Source organism: Crinia signifera, chromosome 4 (assembly GCF_055691185.1).
Source record: "Crinia signifera chromosome 4, ASM5569118v1, whole genome shotgun sequence".
In the NCBI taxonomy this organism is placed as follows: Eukaryota; Metazoa; Chordata; class Amphibia; order Anura; family Myobatrachidae; genus Crinia; species Crinia signifera.
The window spans coordinates 236,766,615-236,785,076 of NC_139220.1; the positions used below are offsets into that span (position 1 = coordinate 236,766,615).

General features: G+C 46.6%; 1 protein-coding gene across 1 annotated transcript; it reads left to right on the forward strand.

Annotated features, from left to right (window-relative positions):
* Positions 1–2,727: 2,727 nt before the first annotated feature.
* On the forward strand, positions 2,728–17,393 carry LOC146073038 (bestrophin-3-like). Its single transcript, XM_083180215.1, has 8 exons — positions 2,728–2,739; positions 6,240–6,381; positions 9,956–10,179; positions 13,118–13,195; positions 14,649–14,801; positions 15,097–15,277; positions 16,792–16,946; positions 17,131–17,393. Exons 1-6 carry the CDS (start codon positions 2,728–2,730, stop codon positions 15,208–15,210), a joined length of 723 nt encoding a protein of 240 aa, XP_083036341.1. The 3' UTR covers positions 15,211–15,277; positions 16,792–16,946; positions 17,131–17,393.
* The last annotated feature ends 1,069 nt before the right edge of the window (positions 17,394–18,462 follow it).

Genomic DNA, 18,462 nt, shown 5'->3' on the forward strand with positions numbered 1-18,462 from the left:
GAGGAAAGTCCAGAAACAGAGCATTCTGTCCCTCCTGGAGAGGATCATGTTGGGAGGTATGCAGTAGCATTCCATCCTGTATACCAGGCATTCCCAACCACAGTCCTCAAGGCACACCAACAGTGTAGGTTTTAGTGATATCCAGGCTTCAGCACAGATGGTTTAATCAGAATCACTCAGGTACTAATTAAGTCACCTGTGCTCAAGCCTGGATATCACTAAAACCTGCACTGTTGGTGTGCCTTGAGGGCCGTGGTTGGGAATGCCCATACCTCCCAACATTACCCTCTCCAGGAGGGACACATTGCTCTGTTTCTGGACTTCCCTCATAATGTATGATTGCCATCACCTGTTTCACACAGGTTAATTGATAAGAAAGGTGCTTCAACACAGGTGATGGCAGTCATTAAGTAAGGGAGAAGTCCAGAAACAGAGCACTTCTGTGTCCCTCCTGGAGAGGGTAATGTTGGGAAGTATGAATGCCTGCTGTATACTGTAACAGGATAAGGACACTAGGTCCACAGCATGATGGTCGACATGCAGGAAATTTGACATGACTTTAGGTCGACATGGGTTAGGTCGAAATGGGAAAGGGCGACAGTCAAAAAGTTGAAATGGGGTTTTTAAAAAAAAATTTGCCAACATGTGCCGACAGGCGGTATTTCATGCCCTACCATCCACTAGGGTGTGGTTGGAGAATAAAATAGTGTGCCGAGCGTAGCGAGCCATGCGAGGGGATGCGGTGTACATTTCAGTCTCCATGTCAACTGTGTAGAAATTTGGGACAAATTTTTTTGAAAAACCCCATGTCAACCTTTTGACTGTAAACCTAACCCATGTCGACCTTCCTGCATGTCGACCTAATGGTGTTGACCTAATGTTTGTCGACCATCTTGCTGTCTACCCACTGATCCATACCCACTGTAACACTAGCTTATTGACACATTGCGGGTGAATTCATTTTTTCAATTGTAGCAGCACTTTGGCGTGATTGGTTGCTGGCATTTAAATTTTCATTCAGTAAGCTGAAAAAAGTGAAAGGTGTCCTGTTTGAAAGCTGAAACAGGTATTTTCACATTGCTCCAACTAGTTTAGTTATATTTAGCTACTTTAGTTTACACAGTAAAACCCGATACTAATTAGCGAGATCAGCGCAATAAAAAAAGATCAATATCTGCCTGCAATATGACATCCCAGCATGCCCTGCAACAGTTTTAGCATGGCCAAAGAGCAAAACTGTAGCAGGGCACATGCTGGGATGTGTAGTTCAACAACAGCTGGAGGGCCGAAGGTTCCCCATCCCTGCTTTAGATGATAGATTTGGCAGCGATAACAATTGACTTCCCCAGATTGTGTGTATAGGTGCACATACACTACTGTGATGTAACACAACAGTGTATGGCCATCTGGCCCTAAGCCGCCCAGGCGGCAGGATCACATGCGGTCCTTTCACATGCAATGTATCGCATGTGAACCCGTTCCCCACTGCCGGGAGAGGGGCCAAGTCAGATGGACAGCAGCTCTGACCTCTGGCGCAGGTCCGATGCACACGGGACCGCTCATCGGATCCAAGGGGAATGTCAAACACATCACATTTCTCTGCTTGATCCATTTGGATCAGGTGAAATCGGACCAATCAGACTAGTGTATAGGCACCTTACCTATAGCCGCACACGCGTTATAAACATTAACCTTAATACCATGCCTCCCAAAATTTAGAATGTAGAAGCGGTACTTGCTTCCTAGCACGGCGCCCGTCGTGGGTGATCGCATACCTTAACTTAAGGTATGCGATCGCATACCTTAACTTAAGGTATGCGACCGACGTGATTTCAGGGCTATTTTTAGCCTTTTCCCCGCCATCGCATGCCTTAACTTAAGGTATGCGATGCGACCGACGCGACCAATGTGATTTAACATTGAATGCATTGTATTCAATGTAAAATCGGGTCCATTGTATGCCATTATAATGGCATACAATGCGACCGATGCGATGGACCTGATTTTACATAGGGAACAATGTTAAATGGGCCAATGGACCCGATTTTTCATTGTATACCCACCCTGATGGGTAATTTGTATGTCAAATGCCCCCCCCCCCCCATTGTTAACGCCACCCCACGATGAACGCCAACCCAAAGCGTGGCGAGCGCAGCGGTACGCATCCTCCAACCTTTTTATACCTCCACTATCCACGTCGGCGTGGAGTTGATTTTATATAGTGTGGCGAGCGCAGCGAGCCACCAAGCCCGAAGCGTGGCGAGCAGACAAGTAATACCTGGGAAGTAATGCACGTCCCCTCGCGGGGCTCGCTGCGCTCACCATGCTTCGGGCTCAGTGGCTCGCTGCACTCGCCACAATATATAAAATCAACTCCACGCCGACGTGGATAGTGGGGGTATGAAAAGGTCAGAGGACGCGTACCGCCGCCCTTCGCGGGCTCACTGTGCTCGCCACGCTTCGGGTTGGCGTTCATCGTGGGGTGGCAATAACAATGGGGGGGCATTTGACCCATCAGGGTGGGGATACAATTAAAATTGGGGTCTTGGGGGCATTTAACATTGGGGCCAATGTAAAATCGGGTCTCAACGCGATTTTTTAACACCCGATGAATACAATTTTTATCGCTGGCGCTGTGCTAGGAAACAAGTACCGTAGAAACAGTGACTCTTGCGTGCAGATTTGCCACGTGCATCCAAAATAGAGCGCAACCTTGACAAAGGAGGTATGGCTTTGCAGGTATGCCGTGATTGTGAGCCACACCTACCGTTTGCTGTCACTGTGGGGAATGGCATAGTTGCCTACCCTCCTGCATTCTGCAGGAGACTCCCTGAAATAACAGCAATCTCCCTCTCTCCCTCATTAGTCTAACAATCTCCCTCATTTTCCCTAGCCCACATTACACTGTTAAAAAAGGAAAAGGAATGAGAGATAGATACAGTTACATTGAATCATCAGCACAATTTCCCAGCACTTTACCAAGTATAGTAGCTCTTACTAACTGCTTTGGGGCTTATCTAAATTTGGATATAAGTAATTTTACAAGATTCCTCCCAGATGTAGCAGTACACACCCACGCTTCTAGGTGCCATGTTCACAATCTCTTTTTACAATCTCTCCATATATGGAACTAGACACACCCTTTGGGTGGAGCATGACACGCCTCCTCAATGGGGCACTGTGCAAAATTCTATTACCAACTATAATCTCCCTGAAACTAGATTTCATAAGTAGGCAAGTATGGGGAAGGGGCATTTCAAGAGAGGAGAGGACCTGCATGCAGCTACTGCAGCGAGTCCCCTCCTCTCTGATGGTGAGTAGATTCTGGCAATATGCCAGAGTCTACTGCACATACTCAGGTCTCTGGGAACATGGTGCCTGCGCCTTGTTCCAGGGACATATATAGTACGCGTGTGCAAATCACTCTGACCTGGCTGCAGCGGCCATTTTTCTAGTGATTTGCCTCTCCGTGTTGAGATGCCACAGCAGGACTACGAAGGCATAAGTATAATGTATGGGTCTAGTGTCTGAGGTGTGGACCCAGGGCCCTCCTATGCTGTGGAGGCATGCCCACAGTTTGAGTAGATGCACAGCATATACAGTATTCACCACCACTCTGTGGTGACTGACAGGGGGTCCTCCAACTTCCCCCAACCATGGGACAGTCCTAATAAAACTGGACATTCCTGTGAAAAATATGATACAGACTCCTGCAGCGCTCTGCAGTGACCGGCGACTTCTCTGGTCCTTCCCTTACAGTGCTGGCTGCCCCCAGGAATGGCCCCTAAGGGCTGATAAAATTGAGTGATAAAGTACCAGCCAATCAGCTCCTAACTTTGATGTCACAGGCTGTGTTTAAAATTAATTAGGAGCTGATGATTTATCACTCTCCATTTTATCACTTTTACTTATTACATGGCTTAGTACATCTCACCCCTAATATCATACAGAGAGTATCGCTGAATCATCTTGCACCTCCTTTTCCCATGGCCACGCCCCCTGCAACAGTTTTTGTGTGAGAGATGTGGAAAGGTATGCTAAAAAACAACCCTCAGACTCGTGTCTCTGAATGCCTTTCTGCTGTTTCATCCTGGATGTCATCTCGCCACCTCAAACTTAATATTTCAAAAACAGAATTAATTATATTTCCACCAATAAATAGTAGTTACCAACCTGATATCTCTATTACTGTTTAGAATATGACAATCACTCCTACCTCTCAAGCTCGCTGCCTAGGTGTTATCCTTGACTCAGAACTTTCCTTTGTACTCCACATTCAATCTGTTGCCCTTTACCTTACAAAAGAGTCCGACACTGCAAAAATTATAATCCATGCTCTCATCATCTCACGCATTGATTATTGCAATGGTCTCCTTATTGGCCTTCCCCAATACAGACTCTCACCACTACAGTCCATTATGAATGCAGCTGCAAGGCTAATCTTCCTAGCCAGACGTTCATCGTCTGCAAAGCTACTCTGTCAGTCACTTAATTGGTTACCTGTATTCTACCGTACTCAATACAAAATTGTTTTACTTACACACAAAGCCATAAACCAAACTACACCAACATACATATCTTCTCTTATCTCAAAATATCATCCAACAGGACCTCTACGCTCCTCCCAAGATCTGCGTCTCTCATCCACACTCATTACTAGCTCCCATTCCCGACTGCAGGACTTTCTTCGGGCTGCGCCCACTCTGTGGAATGTCCTCCCAAGCACAATAAGACTCTCCTCCAGTCTCCAAACCTATAAGTGCTCCCAAAAAATCTCTTCAGGCAAGCTTATCAAATTCCAGAACCAGCCATGGAACCTTGCATTCTGGTGGAATCGATGCAATAAAGAATACAGTATCTATCCTTATGTATAAATGCCTATTTTCCTATAGATTGTAAGCTTGCGAGCAGGGCCCTCCTACCTTTTGACTGTCTGTAAATACCCTGTTTGTTGTATCACCGTCTCCTTTGTAAAGCGCAACGGAATATGCTGCGCTATATAAGACTGTTAATTATTAATAAATAAATTGATAATGTCATTACTAAACATAATCCCACAATAATATGTACATTCAAATGGTAAGAGAACAATACACAATACACATTTTATTTTCTATGATATAGACTGGTCAAATTTAATAAACTCCACTATGCCTAAGTAATATAAAGACTTATATATAAAGGAATATATAGTTTTACCTGCTATAACAGGCGAATGATATTCTGATTACCAATTTGCTGTCTCCATTTACTCATAGATGAGGGACTGTTTTATACCCTTTACAAGCATGGCCACAGGTGGCATATTTCCCTATTCCCATAACACTTAACTCAATCCCTAATCCTAACCAGTAGACAGGATGGGCCATAAGGTTCTAATGGTTATGGTATATTAGACCTAGTGTCTAGGTCTACAATCATATGGTCAACCACTAATGGTCGACAGTGAAAAGGTTGACATGGTCCAAATGTCCACAGGGTCAGAAGGTCCACAGGGTCCAAAGTTTGACAGTCAAAAGCTCGACAGGGTCAGGGGGCGTGGCTTGGCCGAGCGTCTGAGCAGCTGCTGGGGGACTGAGCTCTGACAACTATCCTACAAAACTCCTATCCCTGCCCAGCGAGGCGCTGTCCACACAGACTTACCCTCTTCTATCAGCTGGCCGGACAGTCCTAATCGGCAGTGGTGTGCGTGGCCTGCTTCTTCTGTCTGCTCCGGCCCCTGCTCCGGGCTGAGCCATTTTGGAGGGGCCGGGGCTCCATCGATGTTAGACTGGTGCGGCCAGTGCTTGTGTGAGTGGCTCCGTGTTTCTCCTGTGATGGGAGATACGCGGGGCACTTGGGGATTGTAGTGTTTAGCGGATTCACTGGCACCCATTCTCCTGCTGCAGGGGATGCTATTTTTGGGCCCACTGAGACACTCCATCAATCAGAACCTCCTCTCTCCTTGGTGGGGTGAGTGTGGCCCCCTGTTCTGACACCTGAGACTCCTACTCCTCTGCCTCCTTTCCCTGCCTGGCTATCTCTTTTACAGTACCTCCTAAAATGCCTGCTGAATATTTTGACACTGTGTGACTGGCATTGTGTAGCATAACATTGGTTGTTTATCTGCTGCTGTTTCTTGGCCCCAGAGAGACTAATTGGACATATATAGGATTTGTATCCTTACAGCCGCTCGATATACCTACTTATTTGTAGGTATGCTAGCCACCTCAAGTTTTTTTTTCTATATCCTTTTATAGCGGCTGGACTGGTTTCTCCATCAATCTCGACATCTTGCTGGATATATGGATGCACAAATACTTCTACAGGCTATACATGCCTCTACGCAGAGGCATCTCAACATGTTTGCTTATATCCAGATGGATGCAAAGTCTCTCTCTGGTAATGCTGTTAATACCTCTACAGATGGGCTATACACTACTACTGCTGTTACAGCTACAGATGGGCTACACACTACTACTGCTGTTACAGCTACAGATGGGCTATACACTGCTACTGCTACAGATGGGCTATACACTACTACTGCTGTTACAGCTACAGATGGGCTATACACTTTGATATTCTCTGTGTCGATGTACATTTCTATATCCTGAAAAAAAAATTCTCCCGTATATATACAGTATATTGTAATTGTGCTGCAACATCCCAACTATGTAATTATTACCTGGCCAATGCCACCAGTCAATCCATCTGCCTATTATCCATCCATGGGGGTGGGAGGGGAAAGTTAGTGTAGTTCTAGTGTTAGGGGGAGTATGGGTAAGGGATCCAAGTACGCCTTAGTTGGGGGTGGGTTGTACAGGGTGGGTGGTTATGTGGGAGGTTTGTTTTGGGTCTTTTGGGTGGGTTTCTTTAATTTATTTTGTATTTCCCCATTTGACCAGACACTTGATATTGTAATACTGTATTTATTTTTTTTTTTAACTTAGTGATTGATTTGTATCAGGTACTACAGTGACAGACTATTCTTATTTATCTATATTACTGTTTTTCTATTTTTGGGTGGTGGGCTGGACGATTCCGGATGACGTCTTTAGGTGTCTAGTCCACAGCCATTTCATTATACAAATTTGTTATTATTGATAATATCCTGTATACGTCTCGCTGTATGTGTATGCTGTTATCCTTGATTTAATGGGTGTGATAATGTCCGAAAGTGTCTGCTTTACTTCTTGTTTGTATTGGGAGTTATGCTTAAAACTTCAATAAACATTATTGTATTAAAAAAAAAAAAAAAAAGCTTGACAGGGTCAAAATGTCAACATTCAAAAGGTCGACATAGGAAATGTCGACACGAGTTTTCATGTTTTTTTTGTGTCTATGTCGACATAGGTCAACATGGACACTGTCTAACTGTACCACATCCCCTCACATGGCTCGCCATGCTTCGGGTTTAGTGCAGGGTTGCCGACCCTCCCGAAATTTCCGGGAGTCTCCCGAAAATCGGGGCTCCCTCCCGGCCCCCCGAAAGGGTGGGCAACCCTCCTGGATTCAGGGGGGACCCCCGCGGGTCTCAGAGGAGGGGGCGTAGCTAAAATGACACAATCTCGTCATTTTATCCCCGCCCCCTCCATGGATATCACTGAATTCGCTGGTTTACCAGCATGGGGCGGGGCTTAGTGATGTCACGCTTAAGCCCCGCCCCCTGAGCGGCTACTGATTAGGGATGGACATCGATGGTCGATGTTTCAGAAACATTGATGTATTTCTTTCGATGTTAGTGTTTTTGACATTTAATGGTGACCTTCCGATGTTTGTCACCATCGAAATGCTAATCATTCGATGGTGTACCGATGGTGGCTTATTTTTTGTAATTCCCAAAAGATATGCCTCCCCTGGCTGCTGTGTCTGTGTCAGGGAAACTTCCTAGGTACGTTGGAGGCTGTCTGACTTTCTATCTGCTTCCCTCCCTCTCCCTCTCTATGGTTGCTGTAGCTGCTAGGCAACAGGGCCCACTGCTAGTTTTAATTGGCTCTCACTGACTCAGAGAGCCAATCAGAGCACAAACCTCACCCTGCAGCACCAGTCACTCAAACAGCAGCAAATTTCACAGACACACACTGAGCTCTAGAGCAGGGCTGGGCAATTGTGGCCCTCCAGATGTTGATGAACTACACATCCCAGCATGCCTTGCATCAGTTTCAGCATGGCCACATAGCAAAACTAATGCAAAGCATCCTGGGATGTGTAGTTCATCAACATCTGGAGGGCCGCAATTGCCCAGCCCTGCTCTAGAGGATTCAGAGAGGAGGAGACAGTGACGTCACTGAATGTTATACTAGCTCAGGCAAGCTACAATAATAAGTACACAATACAACTAGCTACAGACAGTTGTGAATGTCAGTCACATACAACACTCATTAATAAACTGCATTAGTATTACCAGGCAGCAACCACTGTCTGTTTCTGTGAATATAGTAAGGAACACAATACACAGTCCTGGGGTACCAGTGGAATGGACCAAGCTAAAGGTGCCCATACACTTCTGCGACGCCTCGCAACAGTGTACTGACACAGGACAGCCTGCAAGCTGCCGCAACCTTCCCGGCAGCACGGACGCATGCGATCCGTTGTGATGGATTGAATGTGTCCCTGCTTCCGGCCCGCATCACCGCCAGGAGGAACGGGTGGTCGGACCGTGGACGGCCTGCCGGTCTGACCACCTGGTCGGGTCCGATGCGCATGGGATGGGATGTCAATGAGAGGCGATTTGGTCCGATTTAACGGGTCGCAATTGGCCAAAATTGGACCAAATCGCCTCAGTGTAGGGGCACCTTAACTGTTTTTATATATAGTGAACTATTTTTTATATTACGTGACCGAATTGCTGGTTATCAGTATTTTACTGGTGACCAGCGGTTCTAGCAAGTTCCTGCGACCGTCGCTGGGCTGCGGTGGGAGCGCACACACGGTGAAGGTCGCTAGGTATCACCGGCAATATGGTCACTGAGCATATAGCTGACAATGGAAGCTAGAATCGCCTAGTGTGTAGCATTATTAGTGGTGCCCCACAGATCCTGACACCCTAGGCAGCTGCCTAATGGTAGAGCTGGCCCTGCGCTTTGCAATATTTATCTCACCATAAAAATTATGTGATGACCACTGTACCATCATCTCCCTTTTTGTGTGTGTGTGTGTGTGTGTGTGTGTGTGGTTACACTAGCCTTAATAAATAGACATTTTCCTATCTGGAAAAATAGTGAAACCTAAAGTGAGTTAGTTTACAATTTATCTAATTTTATTACATTTTGATTACTTGCTGATAAAGTGTTAATAATGTGTACAAAATGAATATACTACTTCATCATTGGGCATTGTGTGAATATTATATATGTATATTATACTCACAATGTCCAGTAATAAAGTAATATGTTGCTCAGAGCCTGGGCCCTGCCACCAAACCCATTTACCACCTTACAAATGGCAATACAGGCTTTTGCGCATGCGCTAGTCATATAACTAGTTTTCACCATCGAATACTTTTGATGCGATGGTTAGTTACCATCGCATCGAAAGTTTCAATGGTGGAAGCACTGCCATCATTTGATGGTTGGCTTCCGATGTCCATCCCTAGCGGGATATGGCTGGAAGAGCAGACACGCTGTTCTGAGTTCAGCAGCGTGTCTGCTCTTCCAGCCGCATCTCGCCCCTCCCGCCAGGCTGATCGCTGTCAGACACTCGCCGCTCACCTACTCTGGTCTTGTGGTCTGTGTACTAGTGACAGACAGGCTACTGATCTGTAATTAGCCGCTGCCTCCCCCGCCGCTCACAGCCTCATCTTGCTTTTGGGGAAAAAATCTAAATACCGCTGAGGTCCCGCGGCCATGCCAGGGGGGGAGAGCGGCCTGTTTTAATATGTTATGGGCCAGACCACCAGGAAATGGCCCGGTTGCCCGCCAGGCCGCTCTCCCCCCCTGGCTTGGCCTCAATAAAGTCTCCTGAGGGCGGTGCACAGGTCTTACTGGGGTTGAGCAGGGCAAAGTACCCAGTGTTCGGAGGTGTTGCAAGGTGCCCGGTGTTGGGGGGAGAGAGTGGGCAAAGTACCCTCTGGTGGTGGTGGTGGTGGAGGAGGGGGTTAAATTAGCAAGTAATAGACTCCTCTCATCTTTTTCTCTCCCCCTGGCTCACCTGCCTTCTCCTCTTGTACACGATGACCACGCATATCAAATGCTCATACAGGTGAGAGACTGCCATATAGTGGTAACATAATGATACATTCTCCCTTTTATTTCGGTAGTGTGTAGCTGTAAGGTCCAACCATTGGGTACACCCAGGGCTGCTATACCTGGCTAAATGCTTCATTATAGCCAAATCCGGAAACCCCAATGCATTACTCACTTCTGATCTGCCTGCAGATGATTTGTGTGAGCAGGTTGGCCAACCAGATGCCACTGTCTCTGAGTGAAGCTTCTGATTGGTCCTCCCTCTCAACCGCATTGGCCAGAACTTGTTATCGCTGAGGGACTTGGTAATTGCGCTTTAGGTAGAGTGGATAGCGCTAAGACATCCTGAGAACATGACCTGTTGGTGGTACCTGAGGATTAGGGTTGAGAACCCCTGGATTAGAGCATTTTCCCTTTTAGGTTCAACAAGCTCCACATTGCTCTAATGAGAATGTACTAATACTTGGTGACTATGCAGTAACATGTGTCCGGTATTCAGTACTATAGCGCCATCTTGTAGTTTATCAACCATAGTGCGTGCAGTCTGATCTAATATTATAAAACAGGTTACAAAACTGTGTCATCCAACTGTGTTACAACCAACATTTACATTTTCCAGAATATACTTTACTAGAGCAAGCGATTAAAGAAATATTCAGCTCTGTGACTTGGTAATTACTATTTGTCCACAAGGGGGTGCTGCACCCTTGGAGTCTATAGTTGGGTCCATATTAGATGAATTGTAAACCAGAGACAGAACTACCATTGGTGTAGTAGGTGTATAGCATTGGGGCCCACTTTTGCCCAGACCAGCAATGAGTTATACCCCTGAGCCCTCCGCAGACCATTTTGAGGTGGACCCCACTGTCTGAGGGACCTGCACCTTACCCTGTTCTCCGCACCATGCAGGAGATTGTGCTTGTACTTGTCACCCACTGCTCCGCCTAGGGTTACCACCTAGTCCCTTTAATTCCGGACACATATTAATTACACAGGTTCTGTGGCTGGCTGACTTCAAGACTCCACTTCACCTGATTTTACACTGCCACAGAACCTGTGTAATTAACATGTGTCCGGAATTAAAGGGACTAGGTGGTAACCCTAGCTCCGCCTTCACCTTCTACCTCTTTCCTTTCGTTGTTGTGGTCTTCCTCTGTATATCAACCTCTGCTTCTCCTTGTCACCCAGTGCCCCACCCTATTCCCTGCCATTTTCTTTCAGTCTCCTTCCCACTGCCTCTCCCTGTCACCCACTGGCTCCCTCTGCTTTCCACTGTCACCGTCTGCTTCCCCCAGCCTTAAGCTGGGTACTAGACGATACTGTGTACCCAGCGACCTTGTTGGTTACGGGACCTGGCGAGATAGTCTGTATTTTCTGATTATTATATGTATATTTCTCATTCAGTGTGCAATTGGGATACAAACTGTTTTTTTTCCTAACCAGATTTACCCCTCCCTGTTGGCACCTGAATGACATTACCTCTGATTGAGCAGCTTGCCAATAAAAGTGTTGTGTAGTTGAGAGAGGCATAGATGGGTCAGCATTAGGAGGGATTGCTGACACCTGAGTGCCATTGGAGAAGCCAGGGGTATCTCCAGGTAAGCTGGCTCTCAGATGTTGTAAGCCATTATCATGTGGCCTTACACTGGGCTATTAGGCCCAAAAATTTGTTATTGTGCATGGGATGGGTTTGGGAGTGTGATTCCCTCTTTGTTGGTATGGCTGGTCTGCTCCAGGTCAGCACACCCTAACACTTTATTAACATTTATGTTTTTCCCTATCACATTGTATGTATTATTTTAACCACACCTTCACCTCCTTACATAACACTTATGTGCTTCTTATTTAACACCTACTAATTTTCATTTGTGTGCTGCCCTGGAGTAGTCAGCCTGTGCCGGCATATTGGGGGCCGACACCCCAGACCCATACCCAGTGTTAGAGACCCCCAGTGACAGAGATGCCTTGACGTACGGCCTGGGGGCTTAGCCCTATATCTGCAGATATATGCAACCAAGATCTCTGTATTATCTGATTATTATATGTATATTTCTCATTCAGTGTGCAATTGGGATACAAACTGTTTTTTTTCCTAACCAGATTTACCCCTCCCTGTTGGCACCTGAATGACATTACCTCTGATTGAGCAGCTTGCCAATAAAAGTGTTGTGTAGTCTGTATTGGCTAGTGCATACACACGTGCTGATACCAACTGCGATGAGCGGAGGTGGAGCAGCGCCCATGATGGATTCTGCAACATGGCTCCCGCTAGCGATATCCTCCAATACAGACTATGTACGACATCTCTCAGGACCCTCGGGAGAGCACATTTTTAGCATTGTAGGACATATATCTTAGATGGTCTGCATGAAAAAATCATTAGCGTTCCTCGTTATTGTGCTTATTGTTGATTTTATCGTCTAATGTGTATGCACCTTTAAACAGTCACCCACCTTGCTCCCCCTGTCACCCTCTGCCTCTCCCGATCGTCCACTGCTGGGTGGCATATTGTAATCTTGGGTTGGAGTGGGAGCCCAAATGCTATTTTGCACCAACCACTCACAAGTTCCACCACTGTTGTAAATGATATAATATCATTAACAATTTCCCTTGAACTCCCCAGAGCTCCAGGACAAATAATATCGTGCTTACACACTAAACAATTTTTACAGATGATATCGTTCAGTGACCACATACAGGAATGTAAATGTCATTGTCAATATAGTCCGGAATGAGCCACATGTACAGAAAACAATGGGGGTCACGAACGATCTAATATAGTGCATACACAATAATATGGTTACAGGTGGTCATGCGTTTAGTGTACGGTCTGTGAACCCAGCTTATGAATGTTAATATTTCTCCTTTTCGATGTATTTCTGACCATTTACAGAGACTTAAAGAGAACCGTATTTACAGTTATGTCCTATCTCCACTGCTCTCTCTGTGTCTAGGAACTGAATGCGTTTCGGGGGAACTGCAGCATGCTCTTCCACTATGACTGGATCAGCATCCCATTGGTCTACACTCAGGTAAGGAGGGCGTCACTAGTGCCCAGCAGGTCGGCAGCTGTTTGGCTCTTCTAAGGGGGCGTGTTATCAGTCAGCGTATAGAAATCTTATACACAGGTTGCTGGGATAAAAAAACAATTCCCAGAACTCAACTTCTATGTAAGGACTCTGAACAGTTAGTGGTTGGTAGCAATGTATAATTGCGTCCAGTGTCGGGGCATATTATACTTTTTTTTGGTACTTGTTTCCTAGCAGGGCGCCCAGATTTCCTACGTATGCTCACTAGTTAATTTAATTTATTCACTGCACCCTGAGTGAAATCGCATCGCTTTTTTGTGGCGTGAGATGCGATCTCAGTAGTTCATATGGTAAAACACCTAAAACAGCACCACTCTCCACGTCACCCCGTGGCGAGCCCCGCGAGGGGCGGCGGAACGCATCCTCCGACCTTTTCATACACCCACTATCCACATCAGCGGTGAGTTGATTTTATATAGCATGTCGAGCGCAGCAAGTGGACGTGGTATACATGTAAAGTAATCCGCGGGGCTCGATACGCTTGCCACGCTTCGGGCTCGGTGTCTCGCCACACTATATAATATCAACTCCACGCCGACGTGGATAGTGGGGTTATGAAAAGGTCGGAGGATGCGTTCCGCTGCGTTCGCCATGCTTCGGGGTGATGTGGAGAGTGGTGCTGTTTTAGGTGTTTTACCATATGAACTACTGAGATCTCATCTCATCTGCGATGTGATTTCACTCAGGGTGCAGTGAATAAATGAACTAAATTAACTACTGCGATCGCATCGCACACATCGCAAGCCACAAAAAGCCATGCGAAGCGATGTGCGATGCGATTTCACTACGCAGAATAACCCACTAAGGAAATAGCTTAGTGGGCGCCCTGCTAGGAAACAAGTACCTTTTTTTTTATCTCGGAAGGTTCGGAGGATACTATAAAATGATATGTATTTGGAGATTCCTCCTTAGGAGGTCTAAGATGGTCTCAGGCGGCGGTTGTACAGAGAGTCTGTCAGATGAGCACCTGTCCCAGAGATTCCAGTCATGTTTGCTGTATAAATCTTACCTCTATCTGATCCCTCACTAAAGAGAACTTTCTCTTTTACAAATCGTTTGTTTAGATTTATATATATATATATATATATAATTAGTACTTGGGGGTAGATGTATGAAGCAGTGATAAGAAAGAAGTGAGCCAGGGGAGAAGTAGCCCATGGCAACCAATCAGATGCTCTGTATAATCTTATATTATGCAAATTATAGATGTTACTTCAATGCTGATTGGTCACTATGGGCCAACTTCTCCTCCCGTCTACTTCTCACTGCTTCATACATCTAACACAGAGATCCTGCTTGTGGAGTGGGTGTGTGGGCATGTGTGTTTGTAGGGTGCAGACTCCCTTTCTGACACCAGGTCACAGAGTCGCGTTGTCATCTCTTCTCTCTCCACTAGGTGGTGACCATCGCGGTGTACAGCTATTTTATCACCTGTCTGATTGGACGGCAGTTTCTGGATACATCCAAGGGGTACACCGGACACGACCTGAACCTCTACGTCCCTGTATTCACTCTGCTGCAGTTCTTCTTCTATGCTGGCTGGCTCAAGGTGGGGATGTTAATGTGCCTGGATACCCTTCAACACTTTTTATGCTTCCATTAATTAAATGTTCAGTTTAAAGCTCCAGAGTAATAATGAATCTGTTCTTTGCAATAGTTCTGCGCATGCCGAATAAAGAAATGTTCTGGAACGACCAAACTGTTTATCTTCATTTTAAATTTATTGCCGATAAAGATACGTCACCGGGATCACACCTGTGTCGGCAGCTGGTGGTAATTACATAAGGGGCCATTGTGCACCATGTCTAAATCCAATTGACCGTTCTCCATATTCCCCCCTCCAGGTGGCTGAGCAGCTGATCAATCCCTTTGGTGACGATGATGATGATTTTGAAACCAACTTCTTGATCGACCGGAATTTCCAGGTAGCAAGAACTTTTCCCAAGAACACGGTGTAACCTGCATCCGTCACTGGAGGACTCGCCCCAGGATCTAGTGCCAAAATATTCATGTGAATGGAGTTAGGTCAGTCCTAGGCACCCCACCTCATAATGACGTAGCTCTTAGCAACCCCCAACCTTTCATGTCATCATACCCAAGTCTCCACGCTCAGGGCCATCTTTTCATATGGGCTTAATGGGCACTTGCCCAGGGGCCCCAGGTGTATAAGGGACCTATGCTGATAACTGAGGATCCCCTTCTTCCAGGGATACTAGAATTTTGAATATCGGCCCTGGGGAACTGTAGATATCCAACTTCAAAGCAGCAGTCCACATCCCACCTGTTAATTGCAATTCCCAGTCATATTTCTCAGGTTCTCTCTGACTTAGAAAACTGGGACTCTCCTCTTTCTGTCGACACTAGCGGCTTGTCTCTATCATGCCCAGAACCAGAGATATCAGGCTTCCAGCAGCCGGTCCCTGCTCCAGCTCCAAACGTCTGGTGTACAGTTTATAATTTTGTCAATGGATTGTTCTGGCTCCTGATCTCTGATCCCCAAGTTCCCAGCACCTCCTGAAAATTGGGACTCTAGGTTTTTATACTATTGAAGGCTAAGAAATATATTTCTAGATAATGGCGATATCTGCAGTCAAACAAGCTGCCCTTCCACCGGAAAATGACGAATATTATGCCCACTCCATTATCCAACCCTCCCCTGAGTATAAAACACCCCTTACCTCCCTGGAAGTCATTTTACAAGGGACTCTTCAATCAGCGCAGTGCCCCCTTCCACATGTTAGTGTTCTCCCTCCCACCACCTGTGCAGTAAAGGAGTAATTAGCAGAAGTTACTGCTCCAGGTCCTACATGTTGAATGGAAGATAGAGCACCCACTGCAACCCGTGGGACATCAAAGCTGCTGCTGACAGCACCCCCCACCCCTAGGAGGGGAGAATGGGTAAGGGCCCCAGTGCTTTGCCCAGGGGCCCACACTGCTTGGACTGCCCTGTCCAAGCTCTATAGTCATTAATAGCCATGCAAAATGTGCCCCTATCCTGCTGGTATTCTAATAGGACACATGTTCTCAAAGTCAGTCCTCAGGCCCCCCACCCCCACACAGCGCATGTCTTGCAGGTCTCCTCACAGAATAAAGTGATGTAATTAGCTCCACCTGTGGATCTTTCAAAATGTGTCAGTCGGTTATGAATGCATCTGTCGGATGACCTGGAAAATGTGAATTGTGTTGGGTCCTGAGGACCGAGTTTGAGAACCACTGTAATAGGACCATGACTGATGGGGTAAGTGCAGGAGAGGCTACATCCCAGCACTAACTGATACCTGTATCCATGCTCCGGTACTGTGGAGAAAGCTCTGGGGATACCTATGGTAACTGCTTTAGTGCTATTCAAGGCAAGGTCTGGTCATCACTGCTTTCCATTTCCTCCACCATAGGTCTCCAGCTATGGCAGCAACTCTGCACGTTCTTTTGTTTCTCGTGTTGGCATTATATTGTACTGTATTATGGCCCATTGTGTTCCTTACCACACATGGCAGTCACACGCATGAGCACCTGTAACTCCGGCTTCCCGTTTCCTCTAGGTGTCCATGATGGCTGTTGATGAGATGTATGGGGATGTTCCTCTCTTAGTGAAGGATCGATACTGGAATGATTCGGATCCCCGTCCTCCCTACACCGCCGCCACGTTATTTCAGAAACATCAAACCTCCTTCCAGGGATCCACATTTGACATGGCGTGAGTACCACCACTATTTAAAGCTTTAAAAAGAGACCAGTGCCCATAGCAACCATTCAGAATCAGTTGCTATGGGGATTTCCGCTTCATTACCTACTTATTACTCAATCTGAACGTAGAGATAACGTGGACATGTTCCTATTTTACCTCATAACCTACCTGGTCTCCTTTTTTTTGGTGGCAGGCTCGCTAAGGAAGACATGCAGTTCCAGCCCCTCTCGGACATCGAGGAGATGAACGAAGAATCGGTCACCCGTCCGTTTCCTCTGCTGAGCCGCCTGCTTCCAGGCGTGGGGGCCTCTCCACTCTCCTCATCCTCCGCTCTCTCAGCCCCATCTGCCGCCCCTGGGAGCGGTGAGATGCTACTGAGACGATCTGCCAGTTCAGCCTCTGAGACTTCTCAATCTGAACGTAGAGATGACGTGGACATGTTCTTATTTTACCTCATAACCTACCTGGTCTCCTTTTTTTTGGTGGCAGGCTCGCTAAGGAAGACATGCAGTTCCAGCCCCTCTCGGACATCGAGGAGATGAACGAAGAATCGGTCACCCGTCCGTTTCCTCTGCTGAGCCGCCTGCTTCCAGGCGTGGGGGCCTCTCCACTCTCCTCATCCTCCGCTCTCTCAGCCCCATCTGCCGCCCCTGGGAGCGGTGAGATGCTACTGAGACGATCTGCCAGTTCAGCCTCTGAGACTTCTGGCAGCCTGGACCGGGAGAGTCCTGAGGACCCAGCGTGCAAAGAGACTCTACCGCATCCGGAGACCAGACCACCAGACGTCCCGATCCACACGATATTCAATGTCAGTCCCTTTTATACCCCAAGTGAGCCCACAACTCCCATAGTGGATACTGTCCCTGTCTTGCCAGAAAATGAATCCAGTAGTCAAGTGAGGCCCCTCCAAATATAACCTAAATCAGGCATGCCCAACCTTGGCCCTCCAGCTGTTGTGAAACTACACATCCCAGCATGCCTTGCCATAATTTTAGCATTCTGTAATCGCAAAACTGTGGCAAGGCATGATGGGTCGTGTACTTTCACAACAGCTAGTGGGCCAAGGTTGGACATGCCTGACCAAAATGGACATAGACTCCCCTTACATGGTTGCGAGGTAAAGGAACACACCTCTGCCCATTGCGGTACAAACCCTCTGCCTGGACTTCTAGAGTGACTAGTCTGTGGCACAAGTTGTTTCTGTCTGCACAATGTCCCCCCACCTCGCCCTCACCCTGTGCCAAAGCCGCTTCTAGGCCTGCTCTACCTGTATATATTATTATGTATTTTGCACATAAAATAACAAGCTAGTCTGCTTCCAGGCTAGGGAGTTTTTAACATTACATTTTATTATTAAAGCTATTTTTCTACTGTTGTGTAAATCCGTGTTTTGCACTGGGTAATCGTGACTTTGTGATGTGTGTTACCCTTACAAAATATGGTATTAGGATACAGGTTATGGAAATGTCTGCAATCTGCATGTAACCTGGAATGTAAGCTCAAGCTTGGTCCATGTCTGGCTTTT

Bases quoted from the DNA above. Each gene is read 5' to 3' on its own strand.
- LOC146073038 (XM_083180215.1), top strand. The intron at 6,382-9,955 runs GTAATGCTGTTA...GGCGGTGCACAG, and splicing joins GGATGCAAAGTCTCTCTCTG to GTCTTACTGGGGTTGAGCAG. The intron at 14,802-15,096 runs GTGGGGATGTTA...TCCCCCCTCCAG, and splicing joins TCTATGCTGGCTGGCTCAAG to GTGGCTGAGCAGCTGATCAA.